The 25,000-nt window shown below is 39.5% G+C and overlaps 1 protein-coding gene across 7 annotated transcripts in view; it reads left to right on the forward strand.

Annotated features, from left to right (window-relative positions):
- The first annotated feature begins 240 nt into the window (after positions 1–240).
- Positions 241–25,000, forward strand: part of SPIRE1 (spire type actin nucleation factor 1) — a 127,899-nt gene continuing 103,139 nt past the window's right edge. For 2 of the 7 annotated variants that reach the window (XM_072924482.1, XM_072924484.1), the window contains exons 1-2: positions 241–1,462; positions 12,610–12,644. In XM_072924482.1, coding sequence (XP_072780583.1) covers positions 1,156–1,462; positions 12,610–12,644 — 342 coding nt within the window. In that variant the 5' untranslated portion in view covers positions 241–1,155. The remainder of the gene's footprint in view (positions 1,463–12,609; positions 12,645–25,000) is intronic. The other 5 variants (XM_072924483.1, XM_041714688.2, XM_041714687.2 and 2 more) reach the window with 5 other exon arrangements.

The following is a 25,000-nucleotide window of genomic DNA, read 5'->3' on the forward strand; positions in this document are numbered from 1 at the left end:
TGGAAGGCGGTGGCGGGGACCTTGTCCAGTTGCAGTACCTCTCCTGTACGGCAGGGGGCGCTCCCGGCGCCGTCCCTCACGCCCTCCCGGCTCCCAGTGGATCGGGTGCGAACGGGAGATTTTTAGTTTCCTTTCACGTGTGAGAGGTACAACGCTAAAGAGAGAAACACCGAGTGTTCGGTGTAAGCTCCAGCTTATTTAGTCTGATGGTGTTCTGCGTGAAAGTGCTCGTTTGCCTGGGGCGAAGCTGGCATGAAGGGCTGTGCCCTTCTGGTGCCCAGGTGTGTCCAGAGGCAGGGACGTCAGTTCCCAGCGGCTTGGAGGACGATTCCCTTGTTGTTCCCCTTCCCGACTGGGCTGGTTTAACTCTGCTAGCCTCTCTATGTACCGTGGACGTTTCCAGCCTTGATGCTGCCGAGGATGGGGCTTTCCCGGAGGAAGTGTTTGCTTTGGGAGGGCAGACCCTGTAATGCAAAGGCACTCACCCTCCCGCTATGAAAGCGGGGCCCTGCTATGTTTCGCTATATCCGTGATGGCGCGGGTTGGTGTCAAGTGTTCAACACTTGGGGGTGCAGGGAGTGTCATCCCACGTCCCGCCGGGAGCTGCTTGTTTCTGGGGGTGGTGGTTACGAACGCCCGGCGCAGAAACAGCGGCCGAGGGCTGTGGGCTGAGTGCGGCGCGTCCGTCGGTGTCTCCGGCGGGGCCGGGAGCCGCGCGGCTCGGCCGCCGGTGCGGCGCCGGTTGCCGTGGCAGCCCCGAGTGAGTCCTCCCCGCGCCGGCAGGGGGCGCTGCGGCGGCGGGCGGCGCCGCGCGGCGGGGGCGGGCGAGGACGAGGACGCCATTGCGTTGCTATGAGCTGTCGCTCCCCCTGCGGCGGCGGCGGCGGCAGCGGGCGGACCGGGCGCCGATCCTGTGCCTGCCTTCCTCCTGACTCCTGCCTGTTTCCTGGCTCCTGCTGCCTGCCGCGCGGGCCGGGCTGTCCGTCCGGCGGCCTGGTGGTACTAGCGGGGCGGAGAGGATGAGCACGGCGGGACCGGCCGGCAGCAGCAGCACAAGCAGCAGCGGCAGCATCAGCGCAAGCAGCAGCATCAGCAGCCGCTGCCGCGGCGGCGGGGCCGGTCACTGAGCGAGGAGCACCGCGGCGGACGCAGGGCATGGAGCCCCAGCCCGGCTCCTCCCGCCCGGCCGCCGAGGAGGAGGAGGACGGCGGCGGCGGGTCCGGCGGGCAGCCGGAGGCGCTGTCGCTGGAGGAGATCCTCCGGCTCTACAACCAGCCCATCAACGAGGAGCAGGCGTGGGCCGTGTGTTACCAATGCTGCGCCTCGCTGCGCGCCCGCGCCCGCCGCGGAGAGACCCCCGCCGCCAGGCTGGGGGCGGCGGCCGCGCACCTCCGCGTCTGGCGGGACGGCGCCGTCACCCTGGAGCAGGACGAGCCCGACCGGCCGCCCCCGCCCGCCGCAGGTAAGGCCGGGGGCCGCCGCCGGCGCCGACCCCGCGCACCCACCGGCAGCAGCAGCAGCCGGGGGTCGGCGCGGGCGGCTGCCCGTCTCCATCAGCCTTTGTCCGGGACGTGACGGTCCTTCCCGCCCGAGGGTCGCGGTGGGCGAGCGCTCGGCTCCTCAGTCCTGCCGGGGGCTGTGGCGGGGCTGCGTGCGTGTGTGTGTGTGTGTGTGTGTGTGTGTGTGTGTGTGTGTGTGTCCCTGCGGCATCTCGGTGTCGTGCGTGGAAAGGCAGAACCCCTCTCCTGGGATGCGATCGCCTGCGTGCGGGCACGGGCACCGAATGCGGGTCCAGTGTTTTATAATTGCGTCGTCTCTCCTGGTGCGTAATCAATCCCGTGTCATCCGCACACCGGGAGCGCCTCTCTTGCGGGCTCCCTGCTCTTTGGGTTCCTCCGGCCGGGCCGTGCATCCCGCAGGAGCTCCCGGAACAGTTTGGCATCAAAAGGCACCTATTAGAAATATATCAATTTCGATGTGTGCTGACACTAAGTGAGTGAGAAAGCCGTGTATAGGGGCTTAGCACCTACCATCTGTTTCGTTAAAATGCCCAGGAAAGCGTATTTTGCATTGGAAAGGAAAATGAGGGCGCATGTCTGTTTCTCAGCCCTTCAAAGCTTCTGATTTTAAATGTGGAAAGCAGTATTTTTTTTTGGCAAGTAAAGCTCAATTTCTGAAAAGAAATCAAAGATGGATAGCAGAAGGATGTGACCAATACATGATGGTATTCCCCAGTATCAGCCTAGTCTACATTCCACATCACAGAATTTTCCAAGAAGACTTGGGTTTCAGCATTTTAAAGCTGTGTTAATCAGAAGGCAATGGTAAATGCACAAAATGGGATTAATGGAGCCCTCAGCATTTAGAGCACTAATATTATGCCTGGTGTTACAATTTAATGAAGCCTTTTGATACAGTGCCTGTCTGAAAAGTCTTTTGGCAGAGACATACAGTAATCCAGTTTGGAGCTAGTGGTACATGCAAATATCAAAATATATTTAGCGGAAGAAAGGACATAATTTAGTTCTGCAATTGTAATGAGTCTAATAATGACTTTCATTTAAATATGATCTGGTGTGCTTTTAAAATAGTTTTAAAAAATAGGTCTTTGTTAATTAATGTTAATTAAATGCCAGACCAACACCCAGAAATTCCAGGAAAATGCTCTCCTGACCAAGGCATCTGCATGTCACAAGCGCATTGAAGAGTTTTGTGTTGCATGTTGTGTGCTGGTTTTGCTTACAGTCTTTTCAGATGACATCAAGACTTTTTCTTTTCTCTTTCCTATTGCAGGAAATACATTAGTTTACTATGTATTTCTTTCTTTTGTGGCTTTTTTCCTTGCTACTGGTGGACTTACCCTATTTCCTCTTACCATTACTGGCTTATTTACCTTTGCTCTTATCATTATTGGCTGTAGGATGGTGTTGAATATACTTGTATATAAAGTTCAGGCCCCTCACTGATATCCAGGATATTTACTGTGAAAATGTTTTAGTCAACATGTGCTAACCAGTGTATGTTGCTATCACATCTAAATTTTTGAATGGATGAGATTTTTTCAAATATTCCAGCCTTATTTTTCTTTTTTTTTCACCTTATTAGTGTATGTATTATTTTGTATAACACCACATGTGTGTCCTTATATCTTGAGAATCTTAAGAGAGTGTGTATATGTACCTAAACAAAGATAACCACTATTTGAAGACCTCCCAGGAAAGCAGGAGGCAGGAGCTATCCCAGGGAGAGTACCCCCTTCAGGGCGTCTAATAGAAAAGGGGAGGCAGGGATTTTTCTGCCAGCTGTCCATTCCTAAAGCATCCTCCGTGAACTCGCTTTTCCATCGGCTGCAGGCTGGTAGGTGCCTGGATTTGGAAAGAGGCAGAATTCCTCCTGGGGTCCTCTCCCTGCCCCTGGCCTTCTTCATCTACCTAACTTTGAACAGATTTAGGAAACAGCTTTCACAAGCTTTCACAAGGGATTTTGTGTGTTCTTTGATTTGTGAAACCTGGAGCAGGTTTTCACTGGAAATTGTTATATATATGTGATACATGTTGGGAGTTCACTATACTGAATATTGAGGAACTGACAGAAGGCTTGCTTGTCGTTGGTATCTTTTGAACTATCCCTATTCTTTTCCTTTTTGCTTACTGCATTCTCTTTGGGTGATGATTAATGTGCTTCCTCAGCCAGTTACAGCTTGAGCCTCTGGAATGGGTGTTTGTTTGTAGGCTCCTGTATTCTCTTTGCACCAGTGAAATCTTAAGAACCAGTGCCCTGGCTCTTTGGCCTGGGAAGCAGTACAGTGTAACAGGCTCTGAAGCTGTATGGTCACAGTAATTTTACTTTCAAGATACAAATTAAAGATCTCTTAGAAGAAGTACTGATTATACAGAAACTGATGGTATTTTTCCAAAGCAGTTTCTTGTGAAACAGTTTACCAGTTCATGCTCAATACTTGAAATTCCAAGTAACAATACATACAAATTGAAGAAAAATGTCCTTGCGATAAGAAAGAGATGAGTTTCGCTGATAGTGGGGCAGAAAAATGCCCTTGGAGTTGAATCCCATCCTTAAATAAAACCAGAGACTGATTTTTCTGATCTTTCCAGTTTTATCGGTGTGATCTATTAATATTTCATTATCTTAAAAAAATATAATGTTTTGGTTAAAAAGAAGTAAAAAGATGAAGGATGAGAATGCTGCCTAATTGTTAATTTTCATGTCACCATTGATATCACCTGAATCCCTGACAAGAGGAGGATCAGGAAGGATTCCTGCCTTTGTATTTCAGACAATTTAGATTTAAATGCCTGTGTCAGGAGGTTTATTAGAGCAATAGGGGTTCTGTGGGTTAATGCTCTGAGTTGTAAAGCTGCTTTGTTCTAGCAATACATAAAAAATGTATAGGTGTAGGTTGGTGCATAGGTTTGGATAATTCACAGGAACAAATATTGGCTGTTAGTTTCTATTTTAGTGAACAACAGAATCCTGTGTGGGCAAATAGAGGAATCCCTGAAGAATGGTGTCTTTGGGTAGTGAACATTCAGGCTTTGTCCAGGATGGTGGCGAACGATGTGATCAGTCATGCCTGTCAGTGGGGCTCGAGCAACGTCAGGAGCAAATGCAGTTCTGTCACAAAGTTTGTTCTAGAGATGCACATGAAGGCATATTTTTACAGAGCAGTGTGAACCTTTTTATTTTTCCAGAACCAAAGTAAGAAAGAAAGAAGATTTTGCATGAATATGCAAAATAAACATAAAGCTCACTGTGGTTGTCTTAGTGACATCTAAATACCACAGAAGTTTGGATTGCTTCAAAATACCCATGGTGAAATTGGAGATACAGTGTAGAATTTATTTTAAGTAATGGGTGCTTTAGCAGTCTTTGTCACTTGCAATTTATATGAAAAGAGCTAACAGTGCATCCAGTAAATTATTATTACTATTATTTATTGCCAGATGCAATAAAAAAATAACTTCTGAATGAGCTAAAACATTTGAGGTAAACATGTGGTTTGACTCCTCCAAGCTCTCTTCTTACAGAACTGCCTTTTTTGCACATGTTTTTATAAACTTGAAGCAATAATGAAATGATAGCTAGAGGAACAGAAAACCCGCACAAGAGCTGGCAGTCGACATCATGTCCAGGATCTATGGGCACCAGGATACTGTAGGGTGTGGAGGAGGCTGTTTCACTGGGGTTGTGTCATTGCTGCAACTGGATAAAGAGCTCTTGCTTTTCAGCACAGAGGCTGTGCCACCTCCTTCTCAGAGGTGGGAAAACTGAATGGTTTTGGGGGTGAGTCGGTTTGGTAAAATGAGAGTTTTCCCTGCTTGTTTTGTAAGTGCCAGATCCCTGGCTTAGCAGAGGTGGCCACTGACTTTGGGCATTGCACTGAGCTCCTGAAGAGGAACAGCCATGAGGATCTCAGGAAGTGGCAAAGAAGGATATTTTGACCATAGAGTGGGGCTCACTTCCAGCTGTTGGCTATTCAGGACTGGTATGAATGTGGTGCTCCTTGGCCTTCATCTCCCACCTGAGACCCTGAACTGTGAGTAGTGTCAGTGGCCCTTTTTCCTCATCCTCCAGCCCTAACAGAGAAAGCACGCAGGGAAATTACTGCTGGTCTTACTAGAAGCGAGTACTATGCAGTTTTTTCTCTTGGAAATCTGCCAGGCGTTCAGCAGGAGGTCATAATGCATGGAGTATTCTGGCTTTGAATCAAAAAGATCACAGAAAAGTTGACTGCATGGTGGCTTTCATGGGACTTGGAGGGCTCAGGGTGAGACACGCTGGAGAAGAATAGTTTGTGTTGTCTTGGCAGTTTTGATGACTTCCATGTCCCTCTTACATCCTTGTGTGCCTAGGTTTTGGAAGGCAAGAATGGAGAAACAGGATGAATAAATGCAAATTCAACTTGTGTGCATGAAGATATTCTTATCTTTCAGTCCCTGGTGGATTATTGAAAAAAACATATGCATGATTTTTACTGGAAAATGAATATACTACCATTTTTCTTCTAATTTTCTTGACCCTTTTTCAAGATGATGGGTGGGAGTAGCCTTTTTTGATGTTGAAGTTTTGAAAGAAGTGTTGCTATGAATAGTGCTAAAATAAATAATACCTGTAGGATGAAGACTTAATTATGTTCGGAATTCAAATAAAATTCAAAAGTATTCAGAAACATCTGCATTTAAGAATAGTAAGGCCTGATGTATTGAGCCTGACTTTCTTGTGCAAGAGTTTTAAGATAGATGCCTATGTAGGTATTTTAATATTGAATGTCAAGTAGGAAGAAAATAGTACTAGACAGCAGAGAGGAGCCTCGTTGCATTGCTGCTTTTATCTCTTCTTGCTCTACTGATCTGTGGAAGAGAGAAATCTTTGACCTTATTTATGTAGGCTTTCTGTCATCAGTGTGGTTCCCAGAACGTAAGCATGAACTGGAAGGCTTCCAGTCATGGCTTATATGAATGCATCCCATGCACTGGGGGTTAAGTGGGCTCTCTGTGAATATCAGCAGATGCTGGGCGTCCTATTGTAGGCAGTTCTGGTAGGGGAGGACAAAATAAGCAAAGAAAAGATCTCAGCATAACAAAATAACGTATTTGGCTTAAAAAAACCTGCAGATTTCAAATGCCTGCACAAAAGAAATGGAAGGAAATTGCCAACAAGGATAAGTGACCGTAGTTGCCAATATTTGTATGGAGAAATATTGAAGATGGTAGGTATGCAGTGAATGAATGAACTCTGATTTGGTGTTGTTTGAAAACTGCATTTATTCCTAAGGAAAACATTGACATTTGAACATAGAAAGAAGAACTTTGAGGAAGTGTGGGTCCCTAGCATTAATAATGACTTAAAGTAAAAGATAAGATTTAACAGAGATTTTCTTGTTAAAAATGTTGCTTTAGATGGGAAAATGAAATTTTAGTTGTCATTGTTAACGGCAGTTGAAGAGAAGAGTGAAAAATGAGACATCTGCCACGTTGCTGTGGAGAGTTAATATCATGTCCCTATGGGGCATTGCTGGAGAAAGAACAAAGATGCTTTTTTGGGGGGGAGGGGGGTGCAGAATAGGTAACGGATAATGGAGTCCAGCTTCAGGGCTGGCTGGAGGTGATAGTTTACCCCACAGTGCCCAGTGAGACATCAAGGGTGGGACTGGGGGAGCACAAGCAGAGCTTTGAAAATGAAGACAGTAGCTGTGTATGATGTGACAGAGGGGAAGAGAGAAGGAGAGAGAGAGCATTGAACAGGATGATTCAGAGCAGGACAGGATCAGAGTTACAGGCAGTGCAAATGACCTGCATGGCAGCAGAGCTGTGGATGAGTCTTACCCAAGCTGAATGTGACTGCCAAGTGTGCAGTAGGAATGTTGTAGGTAACAAGAGGATTAATGGTATGTAACATCCTGCATCCAAGTTGGCAATGAACATATCTTCGTGAAAGTGGAGAAGCTTTTTCATAATATCTGTTAAAAGGAAACTGAGGAGTGTTTGCTCTTTGTTTCTGAATTAGTTTATCACATTACAGCATCAGATCCAATAAGGAGACAATATTGTTTTATTCCTGATAAAACTTTAAAACAGCTTGCATGACACATGCAACTATGATTACATTACTGTATTTTATTACTGTGCACTTTAAGAGGAACAAAAGGAGATTAGTCACTTTGTATAGTGCAAAGACATAGCTGAGGTAGAGAAGAATTAAAAGAACTCCTTTTTCATTGACTTGAGAGAGTTTATTAGCAGCTAGTGACAGTTTTTAACAGATCCAGTATTGCTGAGTTATCAGTTTAGAAAAGCTGTAACCTACAATAGACAAAAAGTGCTTATGACTGTTCAAAATTAGGAGTAACTTCCATGAAGTGTTGAATGGAGAAAAAAGAAGGCATGATAAAAGTTTCACACAGGTAAGGAAAGTCCTGATTGCCATTAGTCTAGAAACATCTCTAATAATTTTCCTTGTGTTCTCTTAAAATTTTTACAGTTTTCTCTTTCTTTTCCTGAGCAGAAAAATGAGGCATATAATAACTAAGTGATCAGCTGTAGTCTGATACAGAAATCATGAGTCATATCCAAAAAGCCACACGCTCTAAAACGTCATCCCATTTCTTATTATCTTCTAATTACAGTGTAAAGGAAAGATTTGTTGATCCTCAAAGCCTAAGTATTTTTCTTAAGAAATTGGGTCTCTGTGTTTCCTGCTCTGAGGGGTTCTCTACCTCTCCTAATCCAGTCTGTGTCTTTCCAATTCCTCATGTTCTCCCTGTTTTTGTGTCTTCCTCTCCCTTCATTTAATAACAAATCCCATTCTTTGCTCATTTATCTCTTTTTCTTCTGTGGCATCTTTTCCTTCTGGGGCCTTATTCTTTCATTCCCTTTCTTTTTATTGGTGCTCATCTTGACTCTTGTATTGATGAACTTGTCATTTTTGGTAACTAATCTGACCAGTTTCAGATTAGGTAACAAATCTCCAGTTTTTGGTAATTCCAAAGTTACCTAAGCTCCATTTTCTGGATGTTTAAATGTGAGTCTGAACTTCTTTTTATTTTCTTACTTGAGGAATCCTCATTCTCTTAAAGGCAAAGAAAAGCTCACTATTGTAGCTACAGTGCCTCTTGAAGATGTAAAAGCTAGAAAGCAAATACAAATTCAGTTTATTGTTAATTTGGGGGGCATAAGTAAAGACTGCTCAACTCAAGGAACTTGAGTTAGTGACACTCCTGTTCTTCCTTGCTCCCTTTCCCTAGGCTAGCCCTTATGTTCTTTCTTCATCCTCTTCTTCCACTGTCTTCCAATACATACAGGCAGTATCTGTTACTCCTGAGGGCAACTTGAGTTCTGTTGTTGTAGCAATGGCAGCTTGATTTCACTCCAAACCTGCAGAAGTGGGCTGTGACATTTAATGGTAACAGTAATCTTTAATACAAAATGAGTTTCAGGTTTATTGGCAATATGTGCATCAGCCACAATGTTGCCAGAAAAATCAGTGCTTATCATTGCAATTCTGGAAGGAGGTGTCTCGAAGGAACTGCCTGTGGATGTGAGCAGAGGAGTCTGAGACACTAGAGGAAGGCTAGGGAGATGCTCTGAGCTGCCAGGCTCCTAGACCAGCTGATTATAGCCAAAATGGTGGCTGTGTGATTGTGGTGTCACATCACTAAAGTCAACTCAGTAGCTTGGTTTTTCTTTGTATAGAGGAGTGCAGATGGGTTGGCACATTCCACACACAGTCCTACAGATACCCTGGGTCAGTCCATTCTAACATACTGAGTTATCTGCATTGCTTTTAAAACTCAGTCTTAAATGTGTGCTTCTTACCATTGGTAGGAGTACAGGGAGCTCCTGCCTGAAGGGATGAGACTGTCTTCCCTAGTGCTTGAGGAAAGTTTGTCATGACTCCTCTTGCTCAGAGTTTGACAGAAGAATACTTTTCAAATAGAAATTTTGAAGAATAAAAAATGAATGTGAAAGTTTTAAAGTTTTTTTCTGTCAAATGTGTCTCTCTGAAGACTGTTTTTAGAAATACAGGGATCAGTGACAATGTAAGTTGCTTTCCTTCTTTCAAAAACTCTTCAGTTTTTCCATTTCAACATACTGAGAGTGAAAAATGATCTAATTTTCCGAACTGTAGTTTGTTTATAAACTGCAGTTGACAGTTAAAGTTGTGCTGTTTGCTAGTAATGAATGCATTAGCTTTTATTTGAAAACTGTAATGGAAAATTACTGTTGAATATTTTTTGGCAGTAAGAGTGGTAAAAATGCTGCACAGATGAATATCTAGTTGAATGGTTCTGAAGTCTGGAAAAGTCTGCATTTATGTTAAGAATCAGCAGCTGAAATATTTTTTTAAGGCTTCACCTGTTTACCAGAAAAGCACTTCATCCTGCATGGAGACAGAGACTGTTCTATGACTTATAGGGAGTGCTAATGAAGGGAGTGTGACCCTTAGGCTATATTTATGAGTTACTGCTTTTTCAGTCATGTCAGCTGAAGAGAGAAGAAATTTCTACTCCCAGCCACTATAGATAAAGCCAGTATAAATAAATTGGCTTGCAGGGGCCATATAAAAGCAAATTAATTTCAGTCTTGATAGATGCATGTGAGTGCATCAACACTATTGTTAATGATCTCTTCAGAAATGTAGTAAATTCCCAATGGAGGGAGTCCACAAGTGACTGTGAACAGCTTTGGGAAATCTGCTAAGTGTGTAGCTGGTCTCAGGGTACAGAGGCATATAGAATGGTTAATAATTACCATAATGCAGTGTATATTAAAATGTTGTCAGTCACTTGCAGTATCTAGCTAGGATACTGTCTGGGTGCATGAAAGACTTGTTATTCCCCCTTCCTGCCCCAGCACGTGCACTCATGACAATACTATTGGGGTTTAAAATACTGGTGTAAATAGGAATAGATAGTTGAGTTTAATTATAAAAAAAAAATCACTCCAGAGTTTGAGTGCTTTTCCTTGAGGAACAGCTTTCATGGAAGCTTGTCAAAGGAGCTGCATAATAAGCTTCTTGCTGCTACTTTCAGAAATTAAAATTTTATCTTTCTTGTTTTCAGCTGGGCTGATTTATTTGTTTCCTTTGCTTCAGGACTTGTTTAGGACTTCTGCTAAAAGGATGTTCATAGGATCTCAGCTCTGCTGGGAGGTGCAGCAATGAGTGCTTGGTGCTACTCAGAGGATCTAGTGGACAGCTTGGCTCCTGTTCCCTTAGACAGTAGGAGGTGCAAATATGAATATTTTAAACTATCAGTGATTGCAAACATCGGTGGCCTAGTTTTTGCAATGCATAGCTATAGGTTTAAAATTAATACTTTTTAATGAAGTAGTAATTTTTTTTTTTAAGTAATGTCTTTTTAAAGAGAGCATGTGCTTTTTTTCTTCCCGTCTTGACTACATTTCTCTGAATTAATCTTGTATCATCTTGTATCATAAAGCTACATTGTTTTGGTCACCTGTCATATGACTTCACAAAAGTAGCCTCTAATATTAGTAAGTCTGCTAACAATCCTAGCAGTTAAAAAACATTCTCAGCAAATTTTCTCTGTTTATAGTTTGTAGCAATCACATGAATGTTAAAATTTTAAACACAAAAAAATGTATTATGTGGCGGTTCCAGTCCTTTTGAAAAGACAATATGCGATGCAAAAGCCCTTTAAAGTCACTCCTTGGTCTTGGTTTTGAAGTCAGACACCAGTGCTAAGCATTAGCTTGCTTTGGCAACAGTTCAAAAGGAAAGTAAACAACTTTCACTCTGTTAGGTAGGTGTTCCCCATTAATTCAGGATGTGATTAACCTGTAGTTTCAAAGGGAAGGTGACCAGTTCAGTATGAAAACTTAGGTTTTTCTGTGCAGGTGACTCTTCCCAGAGCTGAGTGTTTTTCCTGCCATTCACATTTGTCATATGAAGTCAGTGGAAGCATTGTGCCAGCCAGTTGGTTGAGCTTCCTTGGGCTTGTCAGCCAGTCTGATAAAATAGTCCTTCCAGTTATAGGTACAAATCACAGACTTTTCCAAACTACTGCAGTAAATCCTTACTAATTATCACCTGAACATGTGCTCGTAGAATACGCATGCACAGTCAAGCAAATGCATCCTGTTCTAGTTTTTGAGTACATGACATCTCAGAATTATGCCATGCATTTTGTAGGCTCTATGCTATTGGGTCCAAAGCTGCAAATTCTAAAGCAGCAGTGTGAATGCAATGAAGCTGAAAAGCTAAGACAAAAAATGTTAAATTTTATATCCATGTGTTTTGAAATTAAATTTTTGTGTAGATCCCATTTCAAATGGATAGATTTCTGTGGAACAGTCAAATTCCTTGAATAATTTTTTTCCAGCAGGAAATGATCCTGTCAGGATTCCCTGACCCTACTTTGATAAGGATTATTAATACAAAATTATAAACTTGCTGCTTTTAGTGACATGATGCTTTCTTAATGCACTGTGAAATTTCAGTCTTCTTTTTGCTTAGCTGTCACACCACTTTGGTATAAAACTGTTTTGTGTTTAAGAAGACTGAGATTTCAATTTAATGAAACAGTTCAGAAACTTATTTTTTCTTTATTATGCAAATTCCAAAGTGATGATTCTGAACTCAGAGGAAATGCAAAAATTGACAAGTGGGACTTACAAAAATAGTAATGCTTTAACTTTAATTTACTTGAACTTCATATTTCTGTTGAACTCTTTGAAATCCCAGAAGTATCAGATGAAACAGTGTCTTTTCCCTAGTTTATGAATTAATGCTGTTTATTCTCTTGAAATAACTATTTGCTACTGCTTAATTTAAGCCAACATGTTTTCATGCTCCCTCCATGGCTGAACATCAATCATACTATTTAAATAATGAAGCCAGGCATTAAAGACACATCTTTTAAAAAGCCAGTATTGTAAAGGATCCAGATAAAAAGGGTAGGGCCTTCTTGTTAATACCAGGATGCATATATAATAAAAACATTATTGAAATGTGTGATTCAGGTAAGACAAGGAATATTTGGCAATTACTCAAAAAAGAGAAGTAACTCAACTTTTTAGTTTTGTTCTTCCATCATCTCTTTATCTGAAAACATTTTTTTTTCTCTTACAGATAAATCAGGCCGCTTACACTGCACAGAAATGGAGGTAAGAGAAGTATTTTGTGTTCTCTCTTAGTGGTGATTTAGCTCAGCTTTTTCTCATTAACTTATAACATAGATGTAGTATACTTACAGTGTGGAGTTGTCATTGCTAAGCGTTTATTGCATTTATGACTTTCACTGGCAGCTGGTAAGTGTGTCTTAATGTGGGATATTTTGCCTCATGTTCAAAAATACAGGAAAAAAGGTCTGTGTGATTTTTCAAAACCAAGATTAAAGATTTGTGATGCAGCCAGTGTAATCTCATTTGATATTAATCTCTTAAAAACATATGTGTATTTTAAACAATATTTAATGTAGGTAATTTCTGTTGGATAAATTATTCTGTTGTACTTACTTTAGAAAGGACTAATTCATCATGGAATAAATACTTAGTGTTTATGGAATGTCTTGGTGATTTTTCACAACCTGAGAATTTGGGTGGAAGCAGAGAATACAAGTGATGTCAGGGTTGCTTGTTCATTTAAAAGCATCCTGATTTCAGATACTTTTGTTATGACCTTTAATTTATCACTTGGCAAAGTTTTGGGGTCCAACAAATATTGTTGTGTGACTTGCTGGGGTAACAACAGAAACACAAATCCACTTAAATCGGCTTGATTTATATCTTGATCGTTATTTAAATCTGTATATTTGTTACTAAACTGTGATCAGTGTTGTAATTGTTTTATACATCAGATTCATAGATTTAATCCAGAACTAAATGCAAAACTAAGTAGAACATATAGTTGAACAAGATGTGGACTCACAGTCTAATTTTTATTATCATACAAAGTAAATAATACAGTCTACTCAAATAAACTTTTCCAGCAATAAATACAATTTCTGTGTCCTTTACAGAGCAGCCTTTTCTCACTTGCCTTTGAACTTTCTTTGAAATGTAAAACTGAGTTTTCACTGCAACTGTTCCATCCGTACCTCAGGCTGAGCCTAGAGAGGGGACAAGCAGTGGAGCATCTTAATTGGTGGCTTGTCAGCTTTCTCATCAATAATATATGTGAAGGTGACAAAGTACTGTTATCAAGTGGTTTATTCATAGATAAACTGTGCAGGATGATGACTGGCTATAAAGACAAAATGAAAGGCCAGCTAATTCAACTACAGATTGTAAATGCAAAGGCTATCCAGGTTTTTTCAATTTTTATTAATAATAATAAACCAGAAATGTTCTTTCTGCAGGATACAGTGTAAGGAGTAATTCATAACAGATGGAAGTACAGAAAGAAGTAGGCATGTTTTATTGCTTTGTGCAAAATCTCAGTTCACAAATCTAGTGCCTTATTTACAAATTATAATCTAGTTTGTCATATGCTTTGCATAGTAAATATATTTGCAATTTTGTATTGTGGTTTTTAAAAGGAAAGTAATCAAAGGCCCTAACACTAAAAATACAGATAACAAAGTACTGTTAAAATGTTTTTAACAAAACATAAAGTACTTCATTTTGGGAAAGTAGAAGTGTTGTTGCTTCAAATGAAAATGTCTAGTATGTGTCAGTTCAATATGCTATAGTTCATCTTCCATGGGAAAAGAGTTTTCTAATTTTGATCTTCGGAAAGTGTATTTTGTTGATAGTTGAAAAGCAGATTGGAGCTTCCCATGAGACAGGGGTTTCACTTTAGGATGTCTCTAATAAGCAGCACTGTGACCATTGTCATATTGACTCTTTTCTTTATCGTTGTCATTTTGAAGGAGGCTGTTAAGGAGTCAGTAACTTTTTTTCTCCTTCAAAATTCCTTTGGGGTTGCAGCATTAGATTTGAAGTTGATGATGTTTGTGTTTTTCAGAACTAGGATTTCAGCAGAGGCAGCTCATCTCACTTTTTTTGATTCCTGTGAAAGAGAGAGTGGCCTAAATGAACATACTAGGATATGTGGGAAATGTCTTAAAATCTTAACGAATAGCAATCATAATTTTTTTTTTACAAAATATGTAAAATATCCAGAACTGGGACATCTTTTATTTCAAGCCAGCAATATGAGTGGTGTGTTAAGTTCAGAGTCTAGGTGCCACAGCCATAATAGGAGGATGGGAGTAAGGAATGAGGTGACCTTGTTTAATCTGCACCTGCCTATAACTCTGTTATGTACATAATGATAGCGCTCCTTAGTCATCTCAGCCGAGGTGGTGAAATTATATAAAATATGCCAGCCTCATTTGTAAATATTTAGTGCTCACATAGAAAATATTCTGTGAATGCAAAGTGATTCATATGTAGGAGGGTTTAATTGCCATCTATTTGAAAAGACCCACCTAAGTGAGCACAGGCCTGTTGTGTGTGATTAGTGCAGTTAACCAGGACGTGCGCTAACACAGAGACACACGCAGCCTCTCACACTGTTTGAGAGTCAGAAGGGAATTAAATAGCCTGTCCCAAACAATGGTGAATAACATTCAGTCCAAGTCAAATCACAGAAGGAATCAATTGTAGAAATGTTTTGAGGAGACTGTCTATGCAAATTCTATTCATGAGCTCTCAGTAGCACTATTAAAAATCTTAACATATATTGAAAATCACAGTACTTGTCTATGGAGCTATTTTTTTTAACCTTTTCATTGGAAACTTGAAGCATTGACTGTATTTTAGATAATAATTATGGGGAATAAATATGCAGCTTATAAGAATACAGTGTTCATGGTCATCCAAATGAGAATATACCTGTTAGTTCAGTGTATTGATGCAAATAAAATTAACCACCTCTGTCATGCAGATGAAAATGAGAACAGGTATTTAATAGCACAGAATGTTAGGATTTCAAAAGAGGTGCCATAATTTTGCATTAAAAGCCATGCCACACCTGTATTAAAGTGTGTTGCCTGCTCATAATTCAAGCAGTGTGAAATGTGTATTTAGCATATGGTAATATCTAGGGTTCATACTTTTATTCTTGTTGAGTGTAAACAAAAGTAACATTCTGATTGAAGAGTAATTGCTGCAGCAAACAATCTTTGTGCACAGTAATAGTCACCTTGTTCTCCTTCCTGAGCATTAACCTTATGGTGACAAGGGAGAAGAAATGTCACTGCACAGAGGACAGGCAAAAATGTTTGAGAATTATTTCTTTTAGTGAAATATGAATGTGTGTGACTTCCATCAAGATAATTTTTCATTTTGTACTGAAAAAATAAATTTCTCTCTGAATGCTTGGTTACAAATCTAGTAACTCTATGAAAGCTTTTGATTCCTTGTGCTTTTAAGAGGAAAATTAACAAGAGCTCTGAATTGCCTTGTAGAGAACAGAGTAGAATCATGTGTCTTTTCTTGCAGGCATTAATTTGTGCTTAAGCATTATGTGGCAGTTCTGATAAGTGAAGCACTCATCCCTTGCTGATGGAATTATCTCGCAGAGAAGCTGCACTCTAGCCTTTGAGGGACCTGTTATTTTAGATACCTGAAAGTCCATTATGCTTGTTCACTGATGTGGGTGTTCTCTGGCCTCCACATTTTCCTGAAATACTCCATAGTGGCAAAGAAGCAGCTTTAACAGACAAATAGCAAATACACAAAGAAGTAGAGCTTAGGTTTTGATCTTTAGTGTTTTGTAATGAGCTGCTTTTTCAAGAGGAGTTTTGTTATTTTGTAATTTGTATAAATTTCTAGCACATCAGGAGGAGATTGATTTGGAGAAAAATGAAAAATGGATTTCTGATGTTTACTTGCTATAAGCTTGACACATTGCGTTTTTCATTCCGCAGTTTCACTGGGAATACACAGCAAATATTGGGCTGGAGAACTAATAATGTATATGACTAAGCTGATTTAGTGATAATCCTGCCATCTGTCCAGAGTTCTCAAAGAGAATTTGGCTGTTCCTTGTAAAGACTTTGTAATTTTGCAGTATATGATGTGCCTTTATTAATCTACACGCCCTGAAGTCACACAGGATTTATGATGAAATCTCCATTCCAGTGATACCACTGATAAACCTTTCAATCAACTGGCGAAGAATCCACAGGCAGTTTCAACCTTTGGTCTTCTGACAATTTCAGATAATGACTGGTGGAAAACTAGATCTTACAGTACCTTGGGCCCTTCCAGGGAACATTTTGCCTGCAAAAAACACAAATAATAGAGCATAGAGCATGAAGTTAAGTGGTGTTGGTCTTTATTTGATGTTTTGGGTGTTTTCTTGGGGTTTTTTTTCCTGTTTTTTTTGGTGGGTTTTTTGTTTTTTTTTTTTTTTTTTTTTTGCTTTTGGTAACTACAGAATTCCCTTTTTTTTTTTCATGGAATGAGATGAAAAGTCTGTAGCTACAGATTATATGAATATGAAAAAGGGCTCAGAGTTTTGGAAGAGTAAGATAATTTTTACAGCTCTTTAGTTTTTGCAGAAGCCTTTCTATATAAATTCTATTAAATTGTGCCTAGGAAGATACCCATCTAATCAGAAGCATGCTAGCATACCTATGGCAGCAATCATATGTACTGGTCAATAGCTATCATATCAATTAACTTTAAGGTGTTACTTTTTGAGTAAACCAGTGCTGCTGGACATGTTTGGCTGTCTGTTTAGACCAAAAGACTAACTTGATTGCTCATTCCAACTGGAAGAAAAAATTAATCTTTAGATGTTTGCATATCAACAATTTAACAGCCCTTTTTGTTGTCCTTTTTTGTTGTTCTGTGTAATAAAATACAAGTTTAGAGTATCAGTATGAAATAAGAATGCTGTGTCTCATACTTTTTTTTCCTGCTAAATCTCTTGAAGCCTTCTGAGATTATATGACATTTTTCTATGAACTCTGCTACATAGGAATTTTCTGTTAGAGATGCTGTGTTTTCCTACCTATTTGCTAATTTCCAAAAAGTTAATAGTCAAAGCACAGTAACATAAGGACTATGCATTCTGTGGATGAATAAAAGAGGATAACAGTGTGGTTGCATGGTGGGAGGTGGGAGTTCTTTGTTATTGCTTGAAGGACTTTGCCTAGGGCAGTGCTGAAACTGAAGTAAAATACACCCTGGGGTTCAGTAAGTTCAGTTTCAGTGATAAGGTGATAAGTTTGACCTGATACCATTAGCTTTTGGATCTGTAGGGAACAAACTCCCACTCAACCCCTATTCCTGAATGTCTCTATTCACTCAGAAGTTCAACATCCACCATACAAGAAGTGCAGGAGATACGCAGGTGATGAGAATAAAATACATAAAATGTAGGTTAAATGACAGATGAAAAGCAAACAAAGCTGTTCAGTCTCTGAAGATTTCCTGTTGTTTACAGCTCTTCTTTCCCTGCACCACTTGAGTCCATACAGTGCTTTCTTGCAGTGATGAATTTTGGAGTACTGAATAGGTTGCGCTTGGTATTTGATTTTTGGAAAACCAAGAAAAACGAGACTTTAGTACATTTTTGGCTTTTTTCAGATGAACAAGGAGCACTTTAGTGGGCTGATTAAGTACCTTAATATAATATTGCATTCATTTTGTGCTACATTTTTTGCTTCCATATTTTACTTTTGATGAGTAACTTATTTTGACTGAAGTAGATATTCATGGTGTTAATGAAGAACACTAGATTTTTTTGCTTTTGTAAAATGTTACAGTCTTACTGGATTATTAAATCATCTTAAGATAGAAAGTTGTTCAAATAGACCTTTTGTGTCTGTGTGTTTCTAACTAACGTCTAATATTTTTACATTTCTACGTGACTGCTTTTAGAGGCTCTCTCACATAAAGTTCCTTGAAAATCTAAGCTAATCTAAGCAGCATTATTTCAACAATAACATGTATTACTGGCCATGGCTAATTTTAACATAGCTAAGGTAGCCTAATTGCTTGTTAATCAGTTTTGAATTTGGTCAGTGGTCAAAGAAGAAGGAACTCAAAGGAGCTAAACACTTTGTTTCACTTCAGCAGTTCAGTTACCGGGCACTGGTTTCTCAATTTAAAAGCAAATGTTTTAAATTTAGCCATTAAGAATATGAGGTAAGGATTGAAAAGACAGTATCAGTAAGTTTGTTTTCAAAATATGAAGAGATTTAAAGTGAGAAAAATAGTTGTTTATGAACAAGGTGAATTCAGAGTGCTCCAACCTGCTTTGTTTAATACACCTGTGCTCTTCTTTCAAGTGATAACTTATTAACATTGAGTCATTCTAACATTCCTTCTTTGAATGCTCTTAGAAATATTGATCTAGTTAATCTAAACAATTCTTGTATGAAGTAGATAATCTTTAAACATTTAAATTCTTTTTAGTTACTTTATACTTTACATGTATCAGACCCCTAGCAATTTATACTTGGGAAAATGACAAATCCTTATGAAAGGCTTATTTTTAAATGCAGCTTTAGCTGACCTAATGCAGATGAACACATGGAATTTTTAATGAACAAATAGACAGTGCTGTTAATCTTCATTTGGTCTTCATTCTCTCTTGTACATTCTGTTATTTTGTCTCTTTGCTGGAAGCAAGAACTGCTGTCCTGTGCCTGTGAACCTGAAGAAGCTTCATTTATTGCAAGAGAAGGGAGGAGGAATGTGGTGTCCCTCGCAGGCTTTCTAAAGCTTACTTAGGGAAAAGCTTAGGGAAAGGTTATTAAGAGTAAAGCTTAATTGGAATTTTAGTAAGATATGCATTTTCAGTAGGTCAATAACAGGATAGGTCATGATGGTTGCTTCAGAAATTCACTGTTACACTGTCTTCCAGGAAGCAAATACCATAAGGCTTATCCTTGTATGCAGTGAGATCAACAGAAAGCAATCTGTTGAAAGTAACATGGGTTTTTTTTTATTATTTTCTAGGTTTTAGTTAATACATATCCAAATAACTGTATTTTTTTCTTTGCACTTTTATGACTAAATGTTCTTCACACAAATATTTATCATATAGCTTTTTATCTAAATCTCTTGACCTCAGAAGTTGAGGCATTGAACAAAGCAAGATTTGCAGTCGAGTCATGAGAGTGTGCAGCATTGCATGCTTCCTTTGGCAGAGAGGATCCTGAGTTGGTCCTGAGGCTCACTGAGGCAAAAGGGGGTTTTGTTAGTTTTGTGCTTTCTTTTGTTTGACTCTTCACAGTGCAATTCATTTGAGCTTTTGTTCCTGAGTGAACCTTATAGCAACTGGTAAGTTTCTGTGCTCCCCATGACCTACCAGTGTGAACATTTTAGTCTTAAGCTGTTTGATTTTGTCTGCCAGTTACATGTCTGTAATGTCAATCATGGGAAGACAAAGCAAGCTCCAAGATTTCTTCTTAATAGCATGAAGGAAAGAAAGATGTTCCATGCTGAACTGTTGGATTAGCCTTTAGTGTTGCTGTGAGCTGTAGCAGGTGAAGCAAAATACTTTTATTTACCAAAAGGAAATGCAGAGGGTAAATTAAACACACAGATAAAATTAGACTAAATTCTAAATATGTGTTTCATCACATCCCTTTCTTCTATTAACCAGTGGCAATTATGAAGCACCTGTAATGCTGTTAGTACTTCACTCTCAGCAAGAAGTAAAGGTTAAATAATTAACTAGGACAGGACAAGCTGTTCACACTTAGTAGATTTACTCCTGCTTCATTTAAGAAAGTAAAGGTACTCTTTTAAATTGACAAGTTTTTCTCCTTCACCTCTTAGTCCCTGAGCCTGAAACATCCTTGTCCAAGTCTCCCGTCACTGTTTCTCACCTGTATTGTACCTTTACTTCCAAGTGTCCCTTTCCTGCTTTCTTCCAAAATCTTCTATAATTCATTCATTAACTTCCTTTATTTCTGTTTCTCCTTAACCAAAAAGTTAATCATCTGGTTTTGCAGGTGTGTTTTACTGCCTCTGCACAATATTTGATGATTGCCAATGTTTCTGAGATGAGTCTCTGCTCCAAATGTGTGCTTTCACAGATCTCTGCTCTTCTGCTTGTTTCTTCTCTTGGTCCTAGTGGATGATGTACTGCTATCTGAATTCATGATTTTCCTGCTGCATGTTTCTCATTGTGTCTTTATCTTCCTCTGTTATCTGGACCTATGATACTGGCGTTCTCTTCAGCTCGCACCCTTTCCTTTCCTCCAGATGCTAGCCAAATCCTTAATTGCTGTCTGCTAAAAGCACCCCTCTCTTCTCTGTTGCCAAGATGGTAATTCAGGCTTTGTGGTTTTTGTATTGGGTTGTCTTGGCTAATGCAAAATGCCTGCCGCCTACTGCTTTCTTAGCAATGATAGGAATTATTTCTTCAAAGTTTTTTGAAAGACTCTCCTCTAGCTGTGTTGTGGCTTTGGGATTGCCATATGTTGCTTTTTGCTTCACCTGTGACCTACACATTCAGGCTGTCTTGTTTCTGCTGTTATAGATCTGAAGCAAACGCTCACTGCATAGTAAACAAGTTGCTCCATCTGGTCTGTTTGTTAGGAAGATGTGCCATGCATTGTTTGCTTTGAAGGGAAGCTCTTACAAATGGTTCAGGGAACATAGATGAGAAAAACATGCATGTATCCTTCGACTACATATCTCAAACTCCTTCACTATTTGATGCTTGTGAATCAACACTGTCTTTTGAATATACTTTGCAGCATCTCAAATGACCTTGTTTTTCTGAGCATGTTGCCTGTCCTTGAATATTCGAGTATTCCACCTATTTTCTCAGAGTGAAATCTCCATGCAATTCCTAAATCTTCCTGAAGTGTTTCATGTCACTGGGCATGGAGAAAATAATTATGGTTGAAACTGCATGAAAACAGTCAAGTAATTGTGGTCTCTGGTCCTTGGCCACGTTTTTGCCTTGTAATTTTCCAAAGAGCTGTTCTTTATAATTTTGTGTTGCTTGGTGTTAGAGTTTACTTTAAATCTACAACTAGGAAGGCATGTAGAAAAATAGTTATTTTCCCTTTTCTTCTTTCTTTTATTATCTGTCTGTATAATGACAGAAACAATGTCCTTAATGAACTTTGTTGGCCAGAATAATAACATCCAGCATTGCTTTATCATAGTAGTTTTAGCTTTCATTGACCAACTGAATATACTCAAGGACTTCTGATTTTATTTAATACACAATTTTTTTTTGTTATAGTGATTTTTTCTTCAAAATTCTGCCAGTTTCAAGATTTTGTGAGCTGTCATTTTGATCTGATAGAGAACCAGTGCTGAACCTAAACCTGGCTTTCTTTATGCAGAGTCTGGTGCTTCCATTGCACAGCATAAAGGGCATTTCAACAGTAACACTGCATGTTTATGGAGAATCACCTGCATGGTTATACCTGTAACATTTAAACCATTGGCACTCGGAAAAATGTGTTGGAATACTATTTGTTTTTCATGTTTTGGACTTATTGCTGAATGAGAAATAAAAAGTTAGTCTGAAAAATATTGGTAAGGGTTGTTATATGAGACAAAAGAAAAATATCCCATTGTAACAGGGAGAGTTTTGCCACTTAGTTAGAGACATTATAGCAAAATTATTTTTCAATTTAAAGTACTTCATTCTCTTACAGAAGGAACATGTTTGTTTAAAAGTTAAGATCTCTTATCCCTGGACTCCTAGCTTTCTGGTATGTTGCCTGCCTGCAGCTCTCAGGTCCTTCAGATAATTTCTATGTCTTGTTATGCTATTTATATATGCAGATGTAGTAGCAGACTTCACAGTTTAAAACCCAGACCAGGAATAAATGAGTATGTGATAAATTTTTGGTTCTATGAGTTGCTCCAGTGACTTAATTATGTGGGCACTAAAGTAGACTAGATGAATATTTAGCCGGGAGAAAATAAACATTCTCATTTTAGAGAAAGAGAATTTAAGTTTGAAGGCATCAGGCAGATTGCCTGGTGTGACATTTGGAGTACATGATGGAGCAGCATAGAATCTAGATTGTTTAAGCCTTAATCACAAACCCCAAGATCTTTCTTCAGATTTAAAAAACTACCCAAAATAACAAGCTCATTACTTAAACTGCCAAGGAATTACTAATTCCCTGGAGAGACATTTCATCAAGATAACTAGGAATTTACTTTCAGGCTAGACTATTCTTTATTTCTTGTATCAACTTCTTAAATACTTTAAAATTCTATGGAAGTAGTAGCCCATTCTCTTTAAAAATAAATTTCTTATCTTTCAGGTTTATACATGTAGATGTTACCATCTAGTACAAAATCTTTCTATTGTTCCCTTTCTGGAAATAGATAAACTGAGCTTTGTTCCTGCACAGAAGACAAGCTTACCTCTAAATTTCTTGTATACATTTCAGTCAGAAAAAGCATTTCAAAAGAGAAATAGAGTGTTTGGAAACGATAAAAATGAACAGTTTCTTAGAAGGAAAGAAGCGAATGTGGGGAATTTGAATTAGGAGTGATATTTGTGTGAATAAAGGGAAATTAGTCCAGTAATTAAGGATAAAAGCATGAAGAACTAATACAAAATAAGGAAACGTTTTTACTGCAGCATTTGGAAAGGTAGTGAAACAAATTAGCCCTATTGTCATTTAAATGTGGATTAAATAATATTTGGCTTTGCTGTGTGGTATTACTATAATATTAAGTAGTAGGACAAAGAACTTGAACAAAATATTCTGTTAGAAGTGAGCTAGCTCAGGGTCCTAAAAACAGAATTTCATTTCACAAAATCTGTTAAAGGACTGGTATCATTTTTTTCTTGCACTTGTATAATGTGAACAAAGATATGATCATTAAATCTAGCTTGAACCTCACTGTGAATTTATAGTGTATAACAGTATTTTTGTGTTGTTCTAGCATTTAAAATGTCATATGGAAACACAAAGTGTCAGACTAATAAGATTCCATGCACTTTCCTGTCAGTGGCTTGACCTTTTGTTTTTGGAAAAGATGGCTTGTATATGTATGGAGATCTTGTTTCTTCAGTCTTACGTCTATGTGAATATCTAGATAAATGGATTTTAGCAGACAGTGGACACTGCAGCAGATATACATATATGGTGCCTTGCATTTCCTGGCATGGAAATTTGAACATGGATAACAGACAACTGCCTTTGTATTTTTGTTGTGTGGTTGTTTACCACTCATTGAATTTGTGTGACATTGGGGTTTTTGTTTGACATGGCCTATTACAGTTTTATAAAGTGACTGTGAAAGCAAGTTTTCAAAAAGCTTTCTGAATAGAAGTGTTGGTTGCTGTGCTTTTCCCCTGTTTAATGGCTGCAGGAGCAAAGATCTAGTTAAGATCTTGCTAATGTCTTGTTAGGAGCATGCCTGCCCCTCTCAGTCACCAGTAAAACAGGAACTATATATTACTTTTTTATGATTCATTTTGTTGAAATTATCTTCACTCACTTCCACTCTTTTACATCCCTTTCTCCCTTAAAATAATTATTTTCTAATTACTTTTCTTGTCACCTCTTAGTGCTAGCTCCTCCATGAATGACAATCCCAGTCTGCCCCTTTTTATTTTGATTTTTTTAAAATTTCTTTTAAATTGCTGCAACCTGCCTCCAGAGAACAGTCTCCTCACAGCATTCTTTTTGTCATCCACCCACACATGGAGTAGCTCTGCTGCTCCAGAGAGTTCCAGTAACTAAGTGTAGAGCTGTCAGTGGATTCAAATCCTACAAACAGAGGAAGCAAAGCCCACATCTGCAGAATCCTTCCTTGTAAAAGTGATGGGTGGCTATTTAAAGCATGTTGGTCCTGTTTGTGTTCCAGGCTAGTTTCATTGTTGTCTCTGTCTTAACCCAGTTCTGCCATGGCCCCAGGGGCTACAAATGGCAGGAGTGCTGAGCATCGTAGTGCAGGATTTCATCTGCAGATCTTATGAGGTATCCTGAGCTAAAAAACTCTGAGCAAAAGAATCAGATATTAATAGATACAGCAAATAACTGTCCTCAGCTACAAATCCTTCTAAATTCTGGTTGCCCTAAGCCTCACAAGTGCTGCCACAGTGCCTTCTGACAGCACCTGCAGCTGCAGAAAGTCAGGATTCTGGATGTGCAGCCGACTCTTACAGGTGCTCTTGTCTCCCTTACCACCTTGGGCCTGTCACTTGTTCCTGGCCTCTGACCTCCAGGACTGGAGGGCTGTGTCCTGGACTGTGGCCACTGTGTCCTCTTGACACTGAAGTGGAGGAATAACTCATGCTGCCACAGTGCATTTTAGAGATGTAACTACTGCCAAAAGTCTCTGATTCCCACAGCTTCTTCCATTACAGTGGCTGATTTAATAATGTCTTGCAGAACTCTTAGGGTCAAGAAAAACAGGCATTGTCCTTTTCCAGCCTGCAGAGAATACGCTTAGGTCATGAGATGCTAAACAATCTGATTCCTGTATCATGAGACTGAACGATGTAACATCTTGCTGAATTTGTACCTTTGGCAATATTCACTAGTCTTTCAATGAAGTTGCTTTTCCTGTTAATCACAATATTATTTATGAGAAGACATTGAAGATCCTATGACAAC

Source organism: Taeniopygia guttata, chromosome 2 (genome assembly GCF_048771995.1).
Source record: "Taeniopygia guttata chromosome 2, bTaeGut7.mat, whole genome shotgun sequence".
Taxonomy (NCBI): domain Eukaryota; kingdom Metazoa; phylum Chordata; class Aves; order Passeriformes; family Estrildidae; genus Taeniopygia; species Taeniopygia guttata.